The 26,205-nt window shown below is 38.3% G+C and overlaps 2 protein-coding genes across 3 annotated transcripts in view; one reads left to right on the top strand and one right to left on the bottom strand.

The window, feature by feature from the left end:
• Positions 1-26,205, bottom strand: part of GTF2F2 (general transcription factor IIF subunit 2) — a 96,569-nt gene that overhangs the window by 53,240 nt on the left and 17,124 nt on the right. The window contains exons 5-6 of one of the 2 annotated variants that reach the window (XM_086771821.1): positions 24,196-24,234; positions 74-155 (exon numbers count right to left, since the gene is read on the bottom strand). In XM_086771821.1, coding sequence (XP_086627947.1) covers positions 74-155; positions 24,196-24,234 — 121 coding nt within the window. The remainder of the gene's footprint in view (positions 1-73; positions 156-24,195; positions 24,235-26,205) is intronic. The other variant, XM_086771822.1, reaches the window with a different exon arrangement.
• On the top strand, positions 9,332-10,737 carry KCTD4 (potassium channel tetramerization domain containing 4). Its single transcript, XM_010128257.2, has one exon. The coding sequence runs from the start codon at positions 9,503-9,505 to the stop codon at positions 10,274-10,276; it is 774 nt and encodes a 257-aa protein (XP_010126559.1). The 5' UTR covers positions 9,332-9,502; the 3' UTR covers positions 10,277-10,737.

The following is a 26,205-nucleotide window of genomic DNA, read 5'->3' as shown; positions in this document are numbered from 1 at the left end:
AGTAATCCATCCCTAGTAAGGCAATAATAAAAGCATCAAAGTCAGATACCTATTTGTAATAGAGCACTCCTACCTTTTCAGTTTCATATAATTTTCACTAGCTGCAGGTCTGCATTCAGCACGTTGCACCACTATTCCTTCCAAGGAAAGTTTATCTAGAATGAAAAAAACCAAAGCAAAACCAGACATTAAAATAAGATTCACCAACATGGTCAACATTTGAATTGTTTTTCACTAATTAAGCATTTATTAAATACAATGTAATTATAATTTCTCAAATTAAGTTGTAAAATCTCTGCTATTTAGACACTGTAGAAATAAGCAGGAAAAACATGCTTGCACAGCTGGTATCCCCTAGAATTCCTTATTTTGCCATCAGATCTTTTACGTATTAAGAATGAATCACAAAGACAAAATTTTAAATAAGAGATTGTAACCGTGTTGTCCTCCTTTCTCTAGATTCTTGCAGTTGGATTACGTAGGAACTGTCTTCTGGAAATGTGTATTGAGTACAGTCAGTGACCATGAAAAAAATAATCTACAAAGAGAATCTGATCAAAGTTCCCAAAATTAGTGGAAGATAAAATGAGAGCTAATTTTATTCCTGTCCTTAGAAAAAGAATAATCTATTTTCATCTTATTACCATTTTAAAAACCTTAAGTAAAGGAACATAATGCAATAATGTAATAATACTACATCTACATATGCTAACACTCCAGGAAAAGAAACAAAAACTTGCAGTTACTAATCTAGGAGGTCACATACTAAGCTTTAGTTGATACTGCTGTCTGTACATTCACCTCTGTCACAGAGTCACTTCATAATCCAACATGAATACTTTTTTGCCTAAAGCAACGACAACTAACAGAGCAGTGCAATAGCACTAGCCTACTCCATAAAAGTGGAAAAGCCTGAAAATTAAAAGCAATCTGATGTAGAAAGGAAGAGAGAAGTGATGGTGCGCAAATACCTGCTCCTCTACTATGATGTTCTAGTGCATAGTGTGTGTGGGGGGGTGCGTGTGTGGCAATTTGTCCATCTCTTTTGAGCAGTCAGTGCATTATGTGTAAAATAAACACCTCTGGAACAGCCTTGCATAACAAGAAAGGATGAAATTTAATGGCTTCACTAGCTCTTACTATTTAAAATGTCCTTCCAACGGAAAGTCTTGTCTTGCAATTGGTGTAGGGTACTACACTGTCACCATCACCTTCAGCTGGCAATGTCACAGAAGATAACAGAAATGCTTAGAAGTGTTGATGCCAAGTAAAACAAGGCTCTCTGAGACGCCTCTAATTTTTTAATTGCCTTATAGACTGAAATATTATTACACCTGGAAATCTAAGTCTGTTCTCCCTGAATAATGCACAGTGTGATTACTTCAATGCCACGTTTAAAATTATTTTATCTGAAATTTCTTGGTTTGATTTAAACTAAATCCTTGAAAGGAATAAGAATGCCATACTTTTCCAGGTAGTTTTGAAGGAAAACAAAGAAAATTTCTATTAAAACACTTCTGGTTTTACAGATTTCTAAGGTCTTAGGGTCAGGAGAGACAAGTTGGCAAATTTGCCTGGCCTGATCTGTCTGATCACAGACAGATACACTTTATCTTCTTTCTTCTGTGCAGAACTTGATAACTTATTTGTGGCTAAAGTGGTACTAATATTGCTGCTTAATTTCTAATATGAATTTGGCTTCAGCTTCTAGCAGTTGGTTCTTCTTATGACTTTCCATACTATACTAAATAGCCTTTTAGTACCTGGTGTTTTCTCCCTTCGAAATTACTTATACATTGTAATCAAGTCACTTCTCAATCATCTTTTCAATAAGTGAAGTAATTCAAGCTCATGCATTATCTCACCACAAGTCATTTATGCCACATTCAAATCAGTTTTGGGCCTCTTATCTGCATTTTGTTCTACCTGGCAATGATGTTTTAAGAATACAGAGAACAGAAGATAGATGTAATACTATTGTGCTGGTCTTACCAAAACCATATACAGAGGTAAAACAACAGATAGAAGAGCAGGAATTTCTCTCACCTCACTTCTGCCATCTCAGGGTTATTCAGCAGAATCTCTGAATTCAGCTGAGAGGTAAGAAGCAAGACTTTCAGGAGAAAATTGGTCCCATCTCTTTTACGATTCAATGATCTGCCCTGTGCTGGTGGGTTTTTTGCGGTTTTGGTTTGGGTTGTTTTTTTTTTTTTTTTGTGGGGGTGTGTGTGTGTGTGTCTGTGTCCCATGACTGTGCTTCATGTTTAGATGGCTAAAACTGGGTTAAGATCAATTTGTCTCTGAAAATCAAGCTCTGGGGGTTGATGGAGCTGACTGGCTATTATATCACTAATACATCTATTCTGAGTCTTTCCTAAGCCTCACATTTCACCTGTGCACTCTGCATTCCCTGTTCTGTGGTGTATAATTGCCCTTGGCTTGGTTAAAATGCATTGTCTTTAAACAGATTCTGTGAATTAAGTGACCCCCCATCACACCATGACAGTCCTGTCGTGGTTATTCACTGTCTGACCAGCATTTGTGTCAATCATGACACATTTTATAAGCAGTGATTCTCACTTATTAGTGTCCCTCTTGCTAATCCTGGAAGAAGCCCTTCAAACTGCAACACGAGTGGCTTCCTACTGATAATTACTTTCTGATAACTGTCTGCCAGTTTTTAATCTTGTTCTGTGTGTGTTTTTTTTTTTTTTTTTTAGACATAAATCAGACTGTCACAAGATTCTAAATTATATGCAATGCGAAATACTAACCAGGCTGCAAACATGCTGTTATTTTAAACTCACAACCTCCAAAATAAACAAAACTAGGCTTGTTTGACTAGAAAACCTTTAACATAAAGCCATGTTTGCTAGCGTTCATTATATTTCTGATGTTTTCTAGCGTTCATTATATTTCTGATGTTTTCTACCTCTTGAACTCCATGACAATTTTTCCACTAATTTCTATGGTACAGGTTCAAGGCTAACTAGTCTATACTCATCTGAGCAGCCCAGCTGCCTGAACACTGACATGCTGCTATCAGTCTCTCTGCACCTTGCACAATTTTGAAACTATTCCTACTTTTTAAGAATCAGGATCAGTGAACCAGACACCTCTCCCACACTAACTACTTAGGAAACGAACCTACCAGTTAAACATGCTTATTCCTTGTAATATCTCATCTTTGATGTCTTGGCTAATACCACCTTTCAATTATCACTGATTCGGATTTGGCTTTTAAATGTTCCAGTCACTTCACAGTACAAGGCTGTCCGCGGTCTCCAAGAACACTGCCTTGCAGCTAAGCTAGGCTGCTGTCAAAGCTCATTCACTGTCCAAAAGCCAGGGTTTATGTCCCGCTTTCCCTCCGCCCTCCTGGGGATTTTAAAACATCCAGAGAGACTAGCAGAATAAACCTGCAAAAATGCATGCAAACCTCCGGATGCAAGACTGTAGCGGGGGAACAGCTTTTACTCTCTTTGCAGCCTATTTAGCCCTCATTCACCAAAATCAAGTTCAGAGACTTGAATGTGTCTTCATTTGTTGCAGGACTAGAGTTGCAATGAAAACACATCCAAAGTGCTACATGTCTGCCCTGGTATTTCCACAGTCACATCAGCCTAGAAGCCAAAGGATGAACAAGGCATGGAACTGGCACCTCCCTGTTAAAAATATCTACTCAAAATAAAGCAGATAGTACAAGACAAATGAATAGAAGAGAAAACAGACATTTTCACAAGTGTCTTATGCTCTCAGTTGCCCTATGTGGGGTGGCAAGTACAAGTACATTGCAAGTGCAGCTCCAGACAGGCTGGTCTACATAACCTACAGCTTCATCATTAGCTGCCAAATGCATGCTCACTCCGACTTCCCTGCCTGAATGCCCTGGTGCCAATTCATAAAGGAATTTCAACTGTTGACTCTTTCAGTGAGATGACAGGAAGATATACACTGGGGAGATGCCAATTCCAGCTTCAAATCCTGCTGACAATCACCATCAAATGAACAGAATGTGGTTAAAATGCTTAAGGCTATCTTGATAAACATGCACTGGAGAAATTTACTGGAATTGTGCAGAAGATGGTCTGATAGGCACTGGGTTTTCTGGGGTTGTGTGGTTTGGGTTTTTTTTTTTTTTGAGAGAGATGGACTGGCTTGGAGATTTTAATGTGTTAGTTTTCTAGTCTGACTGCACACAGCTTCAATTTCCAGCCACTGGGTCTGGACCATTGACTGCTAAGTTGAAGAGCCTGCTATGAAAGCATTTCTGCCCATCCAAGCACTTATGTACTACTCAACTTTTATCAAGCCTAATAAAAATGAATCATGTTTTCTTGAATTTTCCATTAGGCCTATTTTTCAGCTTCTTAATCATTCGTATTGGCCTGAGAAAGTTCAGTTCATTAATGTCCCTCCTCAGCTGTGGGCCTCACAGTCAGACTTGGCAGTGTGTGGGACAGTATCTGGAGTTTACCAGCTCCTGCCTTCTGAGAGGTGCCAGGAAAAGAGGAGATGAAGACCTGCCTCAGGTCACACAATTCCCAGGCAGGAGGAAAAAGTGGAAAAAAGTGCAGTAAGGACAGGTTATGTGCACCTGTGTCTCCAGCTCCTCAGCAAGTAGAAGCTGGGCTGTTGCCTTCCAGCATCAAGTCAGAAGCCCCAGTAGCTTCCCAGGCTATTGCATGTGATGGCTGGACAAGGAACAGCTGCCTCCAACACTAGACATCAGCTCTGCTCTTCCAGACCAGAGGCATTTTGTGGCACCTCTTTCCATTCAAAAGGTACCTCAAAAGGTGCTCTTCTCAGACCACCCTTCCCTCGTAGCTACACAGCTAGAGAACAGAATTGCCCAGTCTTCCCTTGGCACTCCCTTATTTAGGCATCCAAATATATACAGTACATTTGTTTTACTGACCACTGCACAGTGACCCCATGCTCAGTTGTCAGTGATGCATTACACGCAGGGCAGAGTCTCTCCCCTACCCTGCCCGCAAACATACACACTGCAAGCCCCACACACAGTATATTCCTAGGTGTATAAACTTCATATTTGGCTTTATTAAAATGTCATCCTAACCTACTATCCAAATGGTTCTGCATCAGCAACAAAACTTCATACTGACCACATTCTCAGTTTGTATGATCTCCAAGCTTTATCAGTAACTATTTCCTCCTTGATCACTGACGAAAAAGAAACAAGACCAATAACCAAATCACAACAACATTTTAGTGATAATTCTCTGCTTCACATTTGCAAGTTTGAAACATGGCAAACAATTTTTCTATAGTTAAATGAGAGGGAAACTAACACAGTATATATTCTAATTCAAAAAACAATAAAACAGGGGACAATAAAACAATAAAAATTGGAACCTACTCAAAAGATTTAACAGAAAAAAAAGCATTACCTCATTTGCTGAACAAATTGTAATCAAAAAAAAGGGAAAAAAAAAGGCATAATCCATTTTTCCCTTCACCCACACTGATTAGTTTAATATTACTCTCCCTTAATTTTTAACTGATTGACTTCCAAGTCAGATGTTTTATTGTTTTTCATACAATCACTTTTCGTTTTTAAATACCTAGGCCATCCATTTCACCTTTCAAATACCAGCACAGCATTTGCTTCTTCAGTCTTGCAGAACTGCAGTGCTCAAAAATTATTAGAAATATCAACAGCAACTGTTGATAGAGTTTCTTAGACAGCTGTTTTAAAACTCTTGAATGAAAATGGTTCAGACTTGATGATTTGAAAACCTTAAATTTCAATTATTGTGTAGAGCTTGTCTTCAATGGCTGTTAATCAACACCCTGGAGTTATTACTGGAATGAGAATGTCTATGCTACTAAAACTGGGAGATAGTCTATTGAATGGTTTAATTGTCCAACAACCTGGCCAATTTTCTGTGTTATGACATTAAAGTACTAGCAAATTCCCTCGATAACCCAAATAGATTTCACTAGCATGGCTTCCTAATATACTTCAAAAATTCTCTGCCTCTTATAGCTGAGATTTCTCCTCATATCCTCTGTACTGTAATAACTAAAAGTAACTGTTTTCTGTCATTTTCATTGACAGCAGACTCTCGGTGAAGCTGTTGCTGTTCAGACATGCGAGTAAGCTGAACCCTAGGCAAAACACCAGCTTTTCCATGATGTGCTCCAATTCTTAACCCTCAGCTCCATAGTGTGCTCAAGCTTCCAGACCAGGCGATTCAGGAAGAGGATGGAAGTTGAGGAGGAGTGAGGTTATTTTCCAAAAGGAAACATATAGGACAGAATAAGGGGCAGATGCCTAGCCCCCTCCTCCTTGGATTTGCTTTCCTGTGTAGGAAATGCACTCCATTTTCACCATCTCCAGGATGGCTTGTCTGACTGTGAAGAAACTGAAAAGCTCTGTGGATTGCCCTCCTGGTACAGTCCAAAGGGTGAATAACTTGGAAATGGAGTACTACTACTACAGCCACTCTCTTAAGCATGTGCAAGAGAGTGTGCCTAGTGTATTTTCTGACTTAATCTGGAACCAAAACAATACCCCTGCCATTGCTGGATTCCAGCGGTATTCCTCCCTTGAATGACCAATCCCAGCAAACAGGTGACACTAACAATTTGCAAAGCAGCAGCTGCTTCAGGATTGCTAGCTACCAACACCAGCAAGCAGGATACTTCAGCCGTACAGGGCAGAAACAGAGGCAGTTCACTCATGCCATGGCAGAGCACAGAGCAGCAAGTTGCTCTGTCTCAATCCAAGTGGGAAGGAAGAACCAGGACACACTGGAAACATCTCAGCTATTTTGCACCTGGCACACAGCACAAAGACTCCCAAGAGCACAACAGTTGTCTAAGTCTCCACACTTGACTGCAAGAAATGCTCGCATACCTTTACCAAAATGAACTTTTAGATGATCTTCCAGAGGATGGACAAAAAGACATGAAAAAAGGAAATCCAGCTCTTCTAGCTACACCTTCAGAAAACACTGAGCTGTATGAAACCACTAAAATATTTCCTACCTCACTAAAACTAAGTGCACTGCCAGACTATACGTCTCACCAAACACATATGAAGAATGAGGGCTCTTTGGAGAAGTTCTCCTGTAGTACAGCACTGAAAGTGGAACATTTTCACAAAGACGTGCCAGCCTTCAATTTTGTGTTACAGATGACTGTTAGCTGCACTGAAGTAAAGTTACATGGGTTTATGGTGATGAAAATTTTACAGCAGCTCTACATTTTTCAAGTCTCAAAGGTTTAAATGTAAATATTCATGAACTCCACAGAGTATATTTTCCACATCAAATCGATTTTGAATATTTTATCACACAAACCACTAGAACGATTTTGCATGATCTTTCAAAGAATACTTATTCGTGCACAGAAGTGGAAAATTTCAACTGCAAGTGTTAGAACATTCAGAAGATTATGAGCACAAAGAACTAAGTGAGCAGATACTCTTCTGCAACTACTGTCTCTTAAAATAAAGACAGTTTAGCTGTCCATGAAATACTTCCTATCTTTTATAAATCCCAGCTTTCCTTGGAAATCCCTGCTTTCTTGTGCCAGGACATTCCTAGTTCAGCTTCAAAGTATTTCAAGATCACTATGTAAGATGAAAGCATCACAGAACTAATTCTCTTAGCGTTTAATATCCACTAAGATGGCTCAACAAAGTAGCTTTGCACTATCTAAGCAAAGTAACTGAATTTTCCATTACTTAGCAATAAACTAAATTTGAACAGAGGTCTCCTCTAACAGAAAAAAAAAAAATACTTGAAACTAATTGGCTCTTTCATTTTCTCAATTATTCACTCAATAATTGTGAAAGGAGTTAATTTTGAAAAAAGTCCAAATGTTTAAAAATTAGAAACTGCTTGAAATCTCTTTGACTGAAGTTATGCTAAATGTATCAATGGCACTGAAGAGTTAAAATTAAAACCATGACTAATTCCTGATAAATCAGATCTAATTAATAATATCTGCTTAATATATCATATACAGCAGCAGAAAAAAATTTGCATATCAGTGCTAGGAATACCCTGGCAAAGAGAATAGTGAGTAAAAAAAAAAAGTGTATTTATTTCTACTAGATTCAGTTATGAATTAATAAAATATTATAGTGATGACTCTACAGCATCAATAAACAGCCTCAGAGACAGTGGGAGCAGTAGGAATAAAATATTTAGAAATAGAGCAGAAGAATTTAGAGAGGAATAATCTGACCGTTGCTAATCGGGCAAAGCAGGAGACATCTACCTGTAAAGTGAAAAACAGATCTTGAAAAAGATGGGACCTCCTCTCTAGGTCCAGCCCAAGGTAAGCCTTCACTCTCGCTGGTGCTGGGGAATACATGCTGCAGCTCCTGCCCGCTCCCCAAGGAAACACACACAGAGATGTGTGGAGCTGCAAGCTGCAAATGTTTAAAGGGGAAATCTTTTCCTAAGAGGCAATCGAGAATGAACCTCAAAGCATAGATTCATGGAGAGAAGACAGCTATTCGATTCCAGTGTGCTCTGCCGATGTCTCCCCCTCCCCGTACCCAAGTGTTGCTAAGCTATAATGTTATGTGATGTTCAAAGCTATCTGTAGGCACACTAACCCTTTGTTCTGCAGGGCAGCTGAGCCATTTCTATCCAGAAAGAACAAACCGATGCTAGAGAGCCTTGGTGACTTAAAAAAAAATCATCAATATAAACAGTAAATCTCTCTAAAACAGTTTTTATCTGTGTCACGGAGAAAGGCAAAAAGCAAAACCTAACCAGGCTGCAGTTCCTGTGTTGGTGCAGATACTCCCATCGACTGCAAATGGAAGCTTTCACCACAAACTTAAAACAGTCAGACCAAGAAGTCCTCAGCATCATTTCCAGAGTATCTTCTGTGAAAACATCTTACCACTGTGCACGTGTCCGATAAATGAGTTACATGTATGTGCATGCACACCACAGACAACATCCCCCTGGTACAGAGGGACACCTTTCCTTTCAGTGTTGTCCCACTGTATGCATCAGGTACTGTAATCAGTACCAAAAAAAAAAATGTGAAAAGATACTCTGTGAAAATTAAAATTATTGAAACATAAATTAAGGTATCTGTTTAACGCCATAAGCACTAAACATGATTTGGCCAGCTGAGAGTATAAATCCATCTTCAAGTATTAAAAATAAGGTATCATTTAGAATAGTAATCTGCATTTCTGTGTACTATGTAAACTTCCTAGACTTAAAGGAAAGAAAGAGACAAACAGCTGTTATACCCTTCTTCCCTTACACAGTTAAATGCAAATTCTCCTTTACAGTCATATTCCTGATATATCCCTGCATACACAGCTGATACGCCACCTACTGCAAACCCGAGCTGACAGTCGGAGCAATGCTAGCAGCATTTCCATTCCAACATCGTGCTGGAGCTGAGTAAAGGTGCCTTTTTTTTTTTTTTTTAAAAAAATTCTCTTCGCAAGCTGACAAGAACAAAGCAAGATAGCTGGCTTTTTGTCTTTGCTTCGATAATGGAGAGAAAAATAAACAGAAGAGAAAAGGAATCCGAAGAAAAACACAGCAACTCCGAAGGCTCTGAGCAAGATAAGGACTATAAAACGTCCCTGATTACTCTGAATGTTGGTGGCTATCTATATATCACACAAAAACAGACACTAACCAAGTATCCAGATTCTTTTCTGGAAGGGATCATAAATGGAAAAATAATGTGCCCCTTCGATGCAGACGGTCATTACTTCATAGACAGAGACGGACTCCTTTTCAGACACATTCTCAACTTCCTCCGAAACGGAGAACTACTTCTACCAGAAGGGTTTCGAGAAAATCAACTTTTGGCACAAGAAGCAGATTTTTTCCAGCTTAAGGTACTCTCAGATGCAGTGAAATCAAGGTGGGAGAAGGAACAGCTAGCATCTCGAGAGACTACTTTCCTGGAAATAACTGACAGCCACGATCGTTCACAAGGACTTAGAATCTTTTGCAATGCTCCTGATTTCATTGCAAAAATAAAATCCAGAATTGTATTGGTGTCCAAAAGCAGGCTGGACGGATTTCCAGAGGAGTTTTCGATATCTTCAAATATTATTCAATTCAAGTACTTCATAAAGTCTGAAAACGGTACACGACTGGTCCTGAAGGAGGACAACACCTTTGTCTGCACCCTGGAAACTCTTAAGTTTGAGGCTATAATGATGGCTTTAAAATGTGGCTTTAGACTGCTGACTAGCCTGGATTGTTCGAAAGGGTCAATTGTTCACAGTGATGCACTTCATTTTATCAAGTAATCACAAAGGCAAAGGAAATGAGCATGCAGCCAGTAAACCTCCTTGACCTGCAGCCTCCCGGCATCACAAATAATGAATGTATCTAACTAGCCTTGTACCACAGAGCTCGGCTGCTAATCAATTGATGTGAGCTAATGGTATGTAAATCTCATCATGACATCCATCTCTGGCTTACTTAAGCTGAATGAAAATTTCATGCCTGAATTTAATAAAAATTATCTGCTAAAAATTGTAAACAGATTGGATGCTTTATGCTGTTTGTATATATGTTTTCTCGGTGATGTCTTTCAACCAGAGTCTAGCTGAATTTTTGTGTACTTGTATGACTAACATGCATACACCTAACTGCTCTGCTGAACAGCAGTGAGAGTATTTTCATATAATAAGCAGGTTTAAAATATGTTTTGGTTATAACAAATTCAGAATGGATTTTAACTGGAATAAATGATTTTGAATGTTCATTAGTGTTTATGCTAATCTATTGTACTGAATTTGCAAAAAAAACCCAAGATTGCAAGAGGGTTTATAATTAATCAACTTGATTTTAAAGTTCAACTCACTTAAAACCACATTTATAGCTGTGCTACTACATTAATAACAATTGCCAAAAACATGTAAACCAACAAAATATTGCTGGGAGGGATTAACTCTATTACAGGAAACGAGTTCAGTCTGCACAGAATGTTAATTTCCTTATTACATATACATATCCAATAGCTAATAAAAATATTTGACATAAAGTTACACGTAACAGGTTTCTAATATTGACATCCTACAAAGCTAAAGGTACTATTTCCTCCTAATAATTTGTGCTAGTGAGGAAAGGCAATTAACAGAGCCCTTGCTTTGCACAATGGCTTACTCAAAGCAACTAGCACTATTAGTTTTGAATAGACCACCTGCTGGCATTTAAGATGCATCACTCTAAGTAACAGAATAAACACCTTCTTTCTCCTCAACTCCACTATTTATCCAATCTTTTAATTTATATTTTAAATAATGTTTTAATAGGTTCTATGGAACAACTGTAACTAATTTAACCACAAGCATTAGAAAACAGTCACTCCACAGAAGTGGATTGAAAAAGCATCACAAAAGGCAAAAAGAAGCTGCACTAAGTTTAAGCTTTGTCCATCATTGAACCCAACCATCATTCACAGCTCAAATGAACCCAAAATCCAAGTAAAATTCTATTCAAGAAAGAAAAAACAGCCAAGTATTTTCTCAGCTTTCCCAAAACATCAGTGTTGTATAGGAAAAAAAAAATACTACGAATGTCAACAAAATGCTGTACAATCCACACTAGAAGTGACAAGTGAGGAAAACAGCTAACACAAGACAGGCTTAGCACAGTTTTCTTTCACATTTTAGAGGGAACAAATCCATCCGTACTAGCACTGTGAACGCAAATGAAGGTCCACTTATCCTTCAATGCAAAACCCTATTTCACTTACAACATACAGTGAGTGTTGTTAACTGAGTGCCTCACCGGAGCTGAATTAAGAGAGGGACTGTACATCTCCAGACCAGGCAGCAGTGACTGAAACATATTCCAATATGATTTTATCAAATGGGGAAATACAGCCTCTCCAGAATACTCCATCAGAATGAACCCACTGTCTAGAAACAACAAACTTTTCTATCCAGTCCCCACGTTACAGACTTACAGATCATAAAATATGTAGTTCCAAGCGGAATTTTCCTAACTGAACTGCTTAAAAATCAGACCACTCTTCATCTCAGACATACAAACTAAGAACTGCTCATGTATCCCAAAACTTCTCTGAGTCCGTCCAAATGCAGTAATTATCTACAAACAAAAAGATATATAATAATAATCAATCCTTTACCTACACCATCACTGTGTTCATCCTCCCTCATTTCCCCTCCTGCAAGTTATTTTCAAATTGGTATCTTAAAAAAAAATCCTCAATAACCACTACTCTTGTACATACAAGAATCTGTAGGACTTCTGTGAAAAGTAAATGTGAAAGCTCCCCTAAAAGAAAGCCAAAATCCTGCTGATCTTCAAGGATAAGAACTAGAAACACCATCACACAGAACAATTACATGAAAAGCCCTTTGTGGACACAATTCTCTATGCGAGCAAGAAACAGTGACAAGACAATCTAAAACAGCTCCGTAACTAATATACAAGTTCTAAAGAAGCATGCTCTCAGCAAAAAGCCTGGAGGAGGCTGTTGCTCCTAGGATGTCAAATCCATCCATTTTCACTCAAACGCTTTTGGTTATAACCTTCACTGGCAATGGATCTTTGCTTGAGATCTAAAATGTTGTTGCAGTTGAAAAGAAAAAAAGAAAAATAGCAAAAATATTTTTTTATTTCAAACAATTAATATAAGTTAATTAAAATATATTTTGGTTGCTTGCCTTTCAGTTGAGCTCTCTGGATGCCAAACATTAGCACTTCAGTACCAGAAAGCAGTACCAGTTTTTCATCATAGCATGACTTCACTCATGAAAAAGCTGTAGAGAATTCGATGGGTCTGCATTTGTTGTAGAAAATACTTCTGCAATATAAGCTATTCACAAGCTGGTAATTACAGGTAAAATTCAAACCATCTAAACCATCTAAGAATATCCTATAGCTATTCTTAAAAGATTTAGTGGAAAGCTTTTATTTGCTGGGCTTTTGGTTCAGAGTACCTACTTCCCTCAACCCATGAAAAAGAAAAGAACTTGAAACTCTTCTTTTTTAAAAAAGTGAAAAATGTACATCTCTAATCATCAGTAAATTCCTGTGTTATATTTGTTATTTAAAATTCAATTATTCATTACTAAACACTTCACTGCATCTTTAAAAACATTTCTGTGTAAATAACATTGACGTCTACAGCATAAATGTAAAATAATCTGCTGTAACATAAACTTCAATTTTGTGTTCTTTTCCCATTTTCCTGAGCGCTCATGCATTTCTACAAGTGTCAGGGTCTGAAATTTTTACATGACATCTCTGATTGAAAGTACCTCACTCAGCTGTTTGATTCATATACCAGAAAAAAGAAAGAAGATGGAGGTAAAAAAAAAAAAAAAAAAAAAAAAATTAAAACATTCTCTTCCCTGCTCATATTGAAGAAATCCACAACTATGTTGAACCACACCATATCAACTACCATCAGACACTTTAAACTAGTTATAAACATGAACAATTTTTCAAACCAGGGTAGGCAGTATCTTGCTTTGATATATGAACAAAATGACTACATAAAACCTCCATATTGTGAATAACGTTTCCTTTCTACTCCATAGATCTGCTAAATATAACATAAATATATTTTGCATATATTCAGTCACTCAGGTGGATATTTGTGTTTCATCACTGTAGGGTGTGCCAGAAAGGTACCCAGTTCTACATCAGTTACCTTTTCTGTCTTTTCTTTAAGGTTGGAAATTTTGTATTTACTACTACTACGACAACGAGAAAGCTGCAAAATCAAGTGCTTACGTCAGAAATGCTAACAGTTGTTCTAACAACACTACTTCAAATACCATGCACGTGCAAAATATTTATATTTTTCTTTCTCTCATTAATACTTACATCACAATGAACTTATCAGAACAGTCCTACGAGCATCAGGAAGGAATGACAATTTCCATTATTTCTCTGATGATCTTCAATTGCTTGGGTAGGAGTAAAAAGTAACTTCCCCCCAGCTTCCCCAAGGAGGCACTTAACCTGCTCGCAGGCTCGGTCAGCTCCACTTGCCTCCCTGCTCATTTTCTTGGGTGAGAAAAGGTGTCACCAAGCAGAAAGGACAGAGGGAGGTCAAGGCAGGACTGACGTCCATACACTACAAAAAGAATACCCCTGCCCCTATGAATTTCTTGAATGACTGCTCGTGAAAGAATACCTATAGCTGCCAAATTGAACAAAATACCAACACTTCCACCGCTGGAGGAGAAGCCAAGGGCTCTTTTATCACACTTGGCAGTACACTGGCATAGGTACGAACAAGTTGGTTTATTTCTACGTAAGGACAAAGCCTAAAAGTGGCTGCACTATGTCAGACTAAGGTCTGTCTGGCCCAGTGACCCCTGGTGACTGCGAACTGTTTCCATGCCCCTGACCCTTCACATCATTGGGCAGAATACCCATTTTTGATCCTTTGACCCTCGCATCTTATCTTATCACCCCTTATTCACCCTTATCTTATTACCCCACCTCACTATACAACTACTTCTCATTTTTCTTTCACAAGGCAGGTTCTAAGGCTTTGTTAGGGATGCCTAGGAAAGAATATAAAACCAGAAAAAAACACGTATGATGGTCCCTTGAAAGTATTTCCTCAGTCTCCAGCCACTTACTGCCCAATTACTTGTAGAACCAGATGTGGTTTCTGGAGGTAGCCTTGATGCTGTGAAATACACAGGCTGCACAACAAGGTCAAATTACAGCTCCAGCTTCGCACCTCCAGTACCTGCTCACCCACTGCTCAGTGTTTCACAGCATCATAATTGCACTATTGACATTTTCATACACTCGCGTCTCATTTTTAATTGTCTTTTTGCATTCGCACCTATTACAACTGTGTGACAACTGGTCACTTCTTTTCTACAGTAGGTAATATTTCTCTAGATTCTAAAAGGGAAAAAAATCATATCGTCATTTGCAGCAATCAGTGGCATTGTTATTTTCACCTTTTACCTAAAAGCATTACAAGGTTTCCATTCAATAAGATTATAGCTTGAGGAAATTATCTTCCTCCTCCTCTCCCCATTAGTATACAAGCAGGATAAGGGCAAGAAACAAATATTCCAAATTTAATAACAGCAGTGCCTCATCCATGAATTTATTTGGGTAGAAGGGTCATGTTGCCCTAATTATGTTGGCTAATGAATCAGGACTGGGGATGAAGGGGACAAGTTAACTTGGGTCTATGACAAAATAAGGCTAGAATTATTTCATCTTTGCTAAATAACTATTGCCTAACCCTAATTTTTTCTCCTGTCCTGCAATACAGGGCAGAAATTCTTCGCTTGACAGGAAAGTGACTACTAGTTAAAAACCTGAAAGTATTTTCATTTGAAGAGATAGGTTTGTGTTACTGGGCTGAAACAAAAGCAATTGATAAGGCATGAGAAATTTAAGATCAGAAAATTAACATTATGTGTTTTTAATTACTTTCAAAGTAGACATTCTGCAAGGCCTATGTATTGGTATATCAGAGAACATTGTCTCAAAACACTGCCTCTATAAACCATCCTCATTCACAATAAAATACCAGAAAACAAGAAGGTAAGGACTGGGGAAGGTAGGAGGGAGATGTATGATGACACCTGAGGAATGGGGATGAGCAAGCACTCGGGAAAAGAAAGCGCAGTTGCCTTTCCTTCTGCAAGAAATTGCATAATATTCTGTAGAACTAGACAGTTGATTACTTTTCCTAAAAATGTGTGTAGTAGGAGTACCACACACAGCTAAAGCAACAGTCTCCCAAAAAGCTATTTCTATCTGCACTGGTAACAGTTTAACATTATTGCCATTATCATTTAACACCACGTTTGTTCATTTTAAGCTTCAGAAAAGAATACTGCTCTGCCACTTCAGAAACAAAATCAACAAAGCTGGTACAATAATTATAGCTCTAAACAGCAGCAACTCATTTAAAACACTATTAGGACATGATAACATGCAAGTTCAACATGTTAAGATTTCAAAACCAAGCAGTTAGAAGATGACCATTACAAATTAAGGTCTGTAGACTTCTGATAATGCTCAAAATGACTACAGTATTGCCTTGTTTAGTAGTGGTGTATGGGGGACATAATCTTGGTTTACAGAGAGCTCATGAAACCAATCATCTTTCTGGACATTAAAAAGAGATTCCACTAGTTCTGCCCCAAGCATTATTTTCGTTACCTGAAAAACTAGATCTCTGTGTTTTTCCAGGATACATCTTTTTTTTTGCCTTTGACACCATCCCATCCCAAGCTTTCAACAGCAGCTTCGCTCTAGGTATGGAAAGCCTGGCCAAAAGGAGGTGGCAGGTTTTCTTGCTCACATCTCCTGAAGGGAGATTCAGTGTCATGTGTAGGGCAGTGCACTTCACCAGCTGCAGGAGCACACCAAGCAGATGAGAATTCAGATTTAAAAGCCCAAGGCTGCTTGCTAGGGAAATGCCCCAGGTAGATGAGGATACAAGGTGCCTGCTAGAGCATGGCTCTGATGCTTAAGGAAGCTTGCAGTGCTGGACTCTACGAGCAGTGAGGATGGGGAAGCAGCAGTGTGATGACAGAGCCTGCAATAGCTGAGTGTTCGGAGATGACAAGGAGGGCTGAGGGACCCCGAGTCAGTGACCGTCACCTAAGGATCTTGGGTTTATGGAAAAGGCAGATGCCCACACAGTGCAACACTTAAGCTGTACAACACAATTAACATCTAATTATCCTGAAATTACTAAATTTTAAAAAAATATTAATTCTCTTTTGCCTTTTCATGTGTCTGATTTCAGAAAGGCAATTTTCTATTTTGCAGCAGAAGTCAGAGGAATTCATTTTTAAAAAAAATTCTTTAATAGAAAACCTCAAGCTACGAATTTACTGCTGCAGCTCCACAGAAAGCTGCTTGTTATCTCAAAGAAGGTTCTTGAACAGATGAAGAAAAAAAAAGAACAGGTCAGAGGTGGATACAGACTCTCTCAATTAGGAAGAAAAAATTAAGCAAACAAACTAGCAATGAACAGGCTAAGCATCAAAAAACGTAAACAGAACAAGCAACTAACACCAAACTCAGTCATTTATTGCCTCTCTACTACTTAAATAAAGCCTTTGGCAAGTACTGGGGATAAAGCAGTACATTTTCTCAATGCTGAATCTGGTAATCTCAGAGGAGACAAATTAAAGGTCCTGCAAGCCAGGCTGACAAGAATCAGCTAAAGAGAGGAAAAGGTACTCTCAGGTTAGGAGTCTTATTAATACTAACTTTATCTCAGGCCTGCAGTATTGCCCGGTCTTGTGGTATTTCCAATACATTTTCTAAAATGAACAGCAAATAATGTTCATTCCCAACAGGGCAGAAATGTAACATGCTCTTTCACGCCTTCTCATATGATGATAGAAGTCCACCTCTGTAAGACTTTTCTGCCATGCCCAGGTGATGACTTTAGGGTTTGCCCACAAAGTACAGTGCAGAAATCCCTAAGACAACCTGCATGAGTAAGATAATATGCTGTAGTACAGCTACACGCTCTTCCTGCTCCTGTATCACCGCAGCTGTTGGCAAGATGAAGGGCCTGGAAAAGCCTTATAGCTCAGGAAGAGTATCAAATGAATTCTGCTAGACTGTTTCCAGACTCAAGCATACAGAAAGTTCAGGTCCTACCATGCTGCAGCCTTCAGTGCTCTCGCAGTTAGCAAAGGCAGAGGTAACACACAACCTTACAAGAGCTGCTTTTGCCTTTGCCTTCATTGCCTCTCCCCTTAAAAGTTACTTCCATGATTAAAAAGAAGAAACTTCAATCATCCCTGATGCAAGCTGTGTAATAACGTATAGAACTGGGAGGGAAAAAAAAAAAAAAAAAAAAAAAATCAAGAAAATAAAAAAAGCAGAGCCTGAGAGTAATAGTACCGGTACTGGATCAGGCTAAAGGTCTGCTTTGCTCAGCATCATGACTCCAGCAAAGTGGCCAAAAGTGGACATCCATGAAGAAGCCTAAGAGCAGAGGAGACATATAATTCTCTTATTGGGTATGCATCACAGCATCCAACAGACTTTCATAGCTTGAGGTCTCTTCTATCAGATGTCCTCTCAATCTTAGTACCCTTTGCTGGATTTTCTTTCACACACTTCTTTGGTCTCCTCTAAGGTCATGAAAGCCTTCAGCAAATACCACCTTCACATCCGCAACTTCTGGCAAGGAATTCAGTAGCTCAATTACATCCTGAGTGCAGAACCACCTCTTTTTATTTACTTTGAAATTGCCTCCTGCTAGCTTTACATCTGCTACACATTAGTCTTGGACTGGCCAAGACAGCAAGCATTTGATCTCCCTCTGCCCCTTTGATCCATCATTCAAGGTTTTAATTTGCAATACTGCAAAGGTCTGAATCCATCAAATGTGATCGTGCTGGTAGGTGCATAAACTGCAATAATCAGCAAAATCCCTGAGAAGACAAACACAATTTGTGGAGTGATGATCTGCAATGCCAGGCATAGCTGAAATTCCTGGGATTTCTCAAGAGTCAGAACGGAAGACCAAAAACTCTGATACGAGACAAAAGCATGCTTCTTCAACAAGCTGGATGCAGACATTGCTGAAGGACAGAATAGGCTCCTGGGATTAACTCTCGGTGTTTCGTATCGGGTTCTGTTCTCAGGATAGAGACTGCATGACAATAAATATATCAGTGTTGCTCAGGCAAACATAAATATTAGAACATTCATACTGTATACTAAAATAAATAGCCAGATCCTAAGGGACACTAAGGCCAATTACACAAGTCCTTAAAAAATTTAACTCCGGTTAATGTTGACTTACATTAAATCTGTGTCCTTTTTGCTATTCTACCAATGCACCTTCTCTGATTCCCCACAACATTTATTATAACCAGTACGACAGACTTTGACTACATATATCTTAAAGTAAGAATCATTACTTCTTTGTGGTTTTTAACAGCTACAAATGGAGTCTTGTTACCAATTATGGCTCCCGGATAACTACTGGGAAGCTTGTATTGTAAGTTTTGTTGCATTTATTTGCCGACAAAACCAGTCACATTTTCAAGACAAAAAACTGTTTCTGTGGCTTGAAAATGGCAGATTCCATAACTAAGTTATTTTCACCACTGGGTTTCAAGCTGGTATTTAAATTAAGAATTACTGTTTTATTCCTCCTGATGATCCTTTTTCAGTTAGAATTTCACTTTCAAAGTGTAATTAATACAAGTTAACTGCTTTAAAGTGGATGAAATAAAATATGCATTTAGCAGCTTTATACAGTTCTACGTCATAAGAACTCACAGAATCATAGAATTATTACGGTTAGAAAAGACCTCCAAGATCATCAAGTCCAACCATCAACCCAACACTATCACGCCTACTAAACCATGTCCAGAAAGTGCCACATCTACACATTCTTTCAACACCTCCAAGGATAGTGACTCCATCACCTCCTTGGGCAGCCTGTTCCAGCACCTGATCACTCTTTCAGTAAAGAAATTTTTCCTAATATCCAACCTGCCACAACTTGAGGCCATTTCCTCTTTCCTATCACTTGTTACTTGGAAGAAGAGACCAACACCCACCTCCCTACAACCTCATTTCAAGTAGTTGTAGGGAGTGATAAGGTCTCCCCTCAGCCTCCTCTTCTCCAGGCTAAACAATCCCAGTTCCCACGCCGCTCCTCACAGGACTTGTGCTCCAGACCCTTCACCGGCTTCGCTGCCCTTCTTTGGACACACTCCAGCAACTCAACATCCTTCTTGTAGTGAGGGGCCCAAAACTGCACATAGTATTTGAGATGTGGCCTCACCAGTGCTGAGTGCAGGGGCACAATCCCTTCCCTATTCCTGCTGGCCACACTGTTCCTGATGCAAGCCAGAATCCTGTTGGCCTTCTTGGCGGCCTGGGCACACTGCTGGCACATATTCAGCCATCTGCCAACCAGTACCCACAGGTCCTTTCCCGCAGGACAGCTTTCCAGTCACCATTCCCCAAGCCTGTAGCATTGCATGGGCTTGTTGTGACTGAAGTGCAGAACCCAGCACTTGGCCTTGTTAAACCTCATACAATTGACCTTGGCCCATCAATCCAGGCTGTCCAGATCCCTCTGCAAGTCTGAACTCTGCCTTTAACAAAAAATTGCTGATTTTATCGCACGCGGTTCAGCATTTATCACAGTGCTTACACTGAATTTCAAATATTCCAACACATGTATAATCAACACCTGATTTTTTTTTATTGCAACATTAAAAAATAAAGCAAGTGTGATCTACAAACAATTCAAGTGTTGCATATTTGTGCCTGCAGTCAAACATGTACATTTACAACTGCCAAAATTTTAATACTTGGTTCACACTATATTGTCTGCAGCAGCTCAGATGATTTATTCCTTTTACCAAAACTCAAATCAGAAATGGTCCCAGTGGTGCCTCTCCCTTCACTAGAAGGCATTTGTATTACTCACTGGCAGATTTAGGAAAAAGAGATGACTAACACCTTGTCCTAAAGCATGCTAAGTACTGAAGGCTGCTATTTGTTATAAACTTACATCAAAGACTTTAAGAGATTAAATTTGTATACAACAGTTCAATTGGCTTGAAGTAGTTTCAGGAATTTCAACTAGCAGGTTGCACATTAACAGTCCTTGGTGGACACATTCTTGAAGACAAAGGTGCATCTGTAGTTTGTGTTCAGAACTGATACACCTCCCTCCCACCCCCCAAAGCAATACCATGCTCTGAAAACTACATTCTCAAAGCTTAGGCAGCTGTATAATCAGTTGTTGCCCATGCAACTCTCATTTAGTGCACTTCCACAAAGACAGTACCTAACTACATTTGCTCTTACATGAGAACGCATTTCTTTACCATATCATTCTCAACAGATTACTCTTCTGGGTATTTTTATTTGGGGAGGCGGGCAGGTCACACTTGAACTGGCAGATATGCCTGCTTTTCACAGCTTCTGTAACCACGACAGTACTTCCAGGTAGGTGCAAGCAAAGCCATAAGCAAACAGGAGCTACGTACACATATTTGGGTTTAAATTACTTGCTCAGCATCATATAGGAACAAGAAGAGCCAGTTCTTCATTTCTCTTTTCCTTTAGCTGAGTGTATAATCTGCTACACCTCTTTCACATTTAACAGAAAGCAGCCTCCAGGCACTAAACACCATTGGTTGAATACCTGAGCAGTGTTTATCACAGGTACTAATCAAACAGGATTTTTGTTTGGAAAAAGTGATCTAAATTTATCAAACTGCATTTGCAAAAGGAACTCAAATTTAGTTTAGGTAAACTTGTCTCAGGTATGCCTTAATTCCTTAATATCTAGACTTTAACCATAGCATCATTCAAGATATTATGAATACTAAAAGTTTACATGGGCTCAAAAACCAACAGGGATACTTCATAGAAAGAAAATCCACAAGGGTCTGTTAAGTAAAACACCATCACATCTGGGTTTGGATTTCCCTGAACTGCAAATCAGTAAAGGCTGAAAGAAGTATTTTGGGGAGGTACTGCTATGCTTCTGTGTTGTTCTTATACTCTTCTCAAGGCATCTGCAATTGGCCACCACTGAGGACAGGATACCAGCTAGATGATCTGCGGTCTGACCCAGTACCACACTGTCTCTCTCCAAATGGTATCCACCAGAGTGGCAATATTGGTAACAACTTGCTTTTTGGTAAGTGGTTTACAACCAGCCCAACAACAAATATGGTTAGAAATGTCATATATTATCCTAATGATTTAGGACATAAGAAATTCTGAAGATTGACAGTACCTCCCCAATATAAAAATCTGGGGAAGCTTTTTAAGGACATAAATCAAAGGATTTCTGAATGTTGTCTCATTAATTTCCTTTATTTACTTTCTCACTACAAATAAACCTTACATACTTTTATTACAGTAATACCTAAAAGTAGTCATTAGGGCCTTGTTATGCCAAAATGTCACATAAATCCATAAAAAATACTGTCTTTCCCTCAAAAATACTTATTGTAGGCCAAGATAAAGTAGCTCAACAGCAAAATGGAGCACTCAGTAATCAGAAGTACTTTGAAAAAGGTCATCTGAGTTCCATGACAATTTTGATTTAAAAAGTGAATAAGCAAATAAGCACAACTGATGGCTGAGAGTCCTCCTTTAAACGCGCCGGTGTAACCAACGACCATCACTCAGAAACTGAATCCACAACCAGCTTGATTCCATCAAATGGGTTTAGCACTCGTCAGCATATTTAAACAGCTCACAGCATACAGTAACTCATTCTTCTGACCAAAGCAAAAATACAAACAACACGTGGCCATCTTACATAATATTCGCAGAACAAGGAGGAGACATCAAAAGCGAAGAGCAGACAATTTAATCATTCAAACACAAACTGAAACAGTACAAAAACCCAAAAGCCAAGCAAAACCAGGGGTGCAACCCTACAACTAAACCATATCAGAGAAATGCAATGTAAGTATCAAAATTCTGATTCATTTTAGCATTTAAACTTCCGAGATCTGCTTTACATGCGGCATCCCACAGCAGCGAGTCTCAGTTTTCAAGTGGTATAAAATATTAACCTCTAGAACGTAGCCTTTCATAACCTTCAAGCTGCACCACAATTAACACATAATCAGAATGAGCAGGTTTTAACAGGTAACTGAGAAAAACTGCAAGCTATAAAACAAACCTTGGATTCAGAACAAGTCACAGGCTACAACATTTCTATACACTAGTCTTTTGACATGCTTAACCCAGTGTAATAAAAAGCATCTCAATATTACAAAGAATTCCCTGCTACAAAAAAGAAAACTCAAATCCTACTCCTAGTCAGACACAACGTATACACTTCTGACATTTGATGCTGAAATGCAATTCAAATAAAAGCCAAATATTAGAAAAAAACAGACATATTCATGTTAAAGTGTTCAAAAAACTACTGAAGACATTTTGAAAACCCACTAGCATTAGTCTGCTGTTCAGAAATTGCTTTTTATGAGACTCTTTCCAGTCCATCTACTTTCTCTGCCATTACCACTTACACATGCCTGTCCAGTTCCAGTACTATTTAATCCACATGCATCAGAGGTAATCCTTCTACCAACAAGACTGAGATTTGTCTATATATTTTGTATTAGCTGTGTCTATTTTCCCAGGTTCACAGGCTCTTGCTAACCTTCGCACTTATTTGAGCTGGTATGTTAGCGATATTTTTTAAACATCTCTTCAAAAAAAGGGATTTTTTAAATTAAAGGCTGTTTAACACTAACTTTCTCATGCTGTTGCATGCATATCTGGGAATTTCAGTAATGTAAGCCCAAAGGCTTTAACAGAAGAGAAGGGAGCAGACTAGGAACACACAGCCTCCAGAGAGCTCTGCTCGAGCTGCTGGGGAACCGCGCTTGCACACACCTATGTTACAATAAGACTTTCTGGAATAATCTGCTTCAGGGACTGTAAAGGAAGCCTGCACAGACTAACTCCAACCTGAAATAAAATTTTTAGGATATCAGGTAGCCTTAGGAATCTATCTGATAAAAGCATGTTGCCCATTTCACAAAAAAAAAAAAAAAAATACTAATTGAAGGGCAATACTTTTAGTTACTACTCTGAAGTGAGTAAAAAACCAAACACTTTTACTATAGCAATCGCAGTTTGAGAAGCACCATTAGAATTTTAGCTGTACTTAAGACATTGTTGGACTGACTAATATGTAACTGGTAGGTAATATCAGAAAACTAACCAATTTTTACTCTTTCCAAACAATTCGTAGATCTTTCATACGGAAGATTTTTTTCATTAGAAAAAGTAGAACACTATTTTTCTGACTGTTTAGTCTATGCAATTAAAATCAAATAACAAGAGATTTAGAAATTCACTACAAACTTTCCAATCAAGAGAAAAGAATTTAAACTAAAAGATACGGATAATGAACCTAAAAAAAAAAAAAGCTGTAAAATAAAAACATAATCTAAAATAACATTGAAAAGAACATTACATTTCTAAAACTCTCCCTCATCATTTCCCCTCTTCATTTAAATAAAAACATTAATAATTTAAGCTTTTGATTGCAGTAGATAATCAGTGTAGTAATTTTTCAATTTTACGATACTCTACCCTAGAAATATAACAAAAAAGCCTCCTTTTTTTTTTTAATCTACTAATTTATTGAAAAGTAAAACTGAAAAGGTGCAGTCAGAAGTAATTTCTTAAGTGTTTCAAATAAAGTGTCCACACTCACCAGCACTGCTGCTTTCAGATTTTTCTTCTGGTTGGCTTTCTGGAAAAAAAAACAAATGAACAAAAAAGGAAACGTAATGTTTCTGTGTTGTTTATTTGAAATCACATCTAAAAAGTGGGTTGCAAAGTAAAGAATGATAAATTCTGATAAAATCACAATCACTGGGTTTGATTAATATTTATAAATTTACTTTCTGGAGAATAATTTGCCCAGGGAGAGACAAATAAATCTCCTTTAGTGCCCAAATTCACAAGTTAAATGAGAGAACTCCATTACACCTCTGATTGAGCTCTGCAGAAATGAAGTTACACATGTATACAAAGTCAGTAGTAGGATTAGACTTAAGCAATGAATATTATCCATCATCTCACTGGTCACTCTAGACAAATGAATATTATTTATATATATATAGATATATATATATAAATCAAGGTTCTGCAAAACAACGCTCTTAAGTGGTGTTAGGTGCATTTTTTAACTTGATCAACCTCTTCTCTACCCTTTCTGCAAATCACCCAAGGATTTATTTCTTCAGTCTTTTCCTTTCTGATCATTGGCCCTCAAATGGTACTACAATCCAACTTGTTAAGTACAAAAAATACACATAATCAGAAATTACTCCTGTTCCACAGAGCAGAGAATCAAAGTATATATGAAGGAAAAACCTAGACACAAGTGTTGCAAAGTGACTTGCCAAAAAATTATCAGTCGCGTGAATGGCAGAGTCAGATTCAGAAACAGCTTCCTGCATGACATTCCAATCCAGCATTTCAAAAGATGGCAGCTGGTGGATGCATCTTAGTAAACTGACCTCTAACATCTACCAAGTCCTGTGAAATCAAACCTCTAGATAAAATTGTCAACCTGAAGTTTGACTGCTCCTATATTTCTCCTTTTTATGCATCTTCTAAGGTAGAGAATAAAAAGAACATTTTCACTTATCTGAAATACAGTAAAAGATGGTAAAATATACTTGTCCTTAGTTTTCAACTCAGATACGTCACAGCTATCATTACAGGCTACTTACAGGCGAGAGGGAATTACTGCTCTAACTCAGAGAGTCATTTTTGAGTTCAGTTAGTTTGATAATTTCTGCCATTTACAGGCTGGGTATTAACAGAACTGAAAACATGAAATATTTTACAAAACCTTTTTCTTGTCACTGATCTTGCTGGCTTTCACGGCTGATGGTCCTGTTTTCTCCTTGAGACGGCTGACAGCCTGAGGACTAACATAAATGGAAAAAGCAGTATCTCACAGATCCTTCTTTCTTTACCAGTGGCTGTCATCAGTCTTAGCAGCTGAAGGCATGTGCTTTCTCACTGAGAAAACATCCTTGTGTGGCCTCTTCCCACCCGTAAGCATTCACAAAGTGAGTTAAGATTCCTGCCAACTTTCAGATATACATGCACGAGAGCCTATTTGCAGAAAAATACGTATTTTCTCATTGCCATTATTTTTGTGTGTGTATTTAGCACTTTTACAGCATAATGTTATTACCCAACCAATACCCTAACTCAGTTGTAACTTAATGAACATTCAGTGCACGTACAAGAAGCAAAGAGGACGTAACGAAGAGCGTGCAAACATACTAAGATACCAACCCCTGCCCGGACTGAGATGTAAGAAGCAGCTCGATTTAAAGTTGTTTCTTTTTAACTCTGTTTCAATGAAAGACTACCAAACCTAGCCAAAACTACTGCGTTACACATCACACTTAAAAATTGTTAATACCATCTCTGATTCAAATAATAATAAAGGTGTATGATGTCTACAGGGGAGTGTGTGTGTTTGCTTGTATGTGTGTTTGCTTGTTTGTATCAACAGAATCTCCCCTCAACAGCACAGACAAAAAAAAAAAAAAAAAAAAGACAAAATTCAAGCCTTGCAAAAAAGTGGTGGTTTTTTTCCTCATCATTAGACAATTTAGTTTTGTTATGATTAGGTAACAAGTCTCGGCACAATCTTCGCAGGTCTAATATCATGAAGAAGGTAAAGGAAGTTGTACTA

This window comes from Chlamydotis macqueenii, chromosome 1 (genome assembly GCF_036417535.1).
Source record: "Chlamydotis macqueenii isolate bChlMac1 chromosome 1, bChlMac1.mat, whole genome shotgun sequence".
NCBI classification, from domain to species: Eukaryota; Metazoa; Chordata; class Aves; order Otidiformes; family Otididae; genus Chlamydotis; species Chlamydotis macqueenii.
Note: the sequence above shows the minus strand (reverse complement) of the source record. Positions and strands in the feature narration are given on the sequence as shown.

Excerpts from the sequence above, each read along its gene's own strand:
- KCTD4 (XM_010128257.2), top strand. The coding sequence starts at position 9,503 with ATGGAGAGAAAAATAAACAGAAGAGAAAAGGAATCCGAAGAAAAACAC.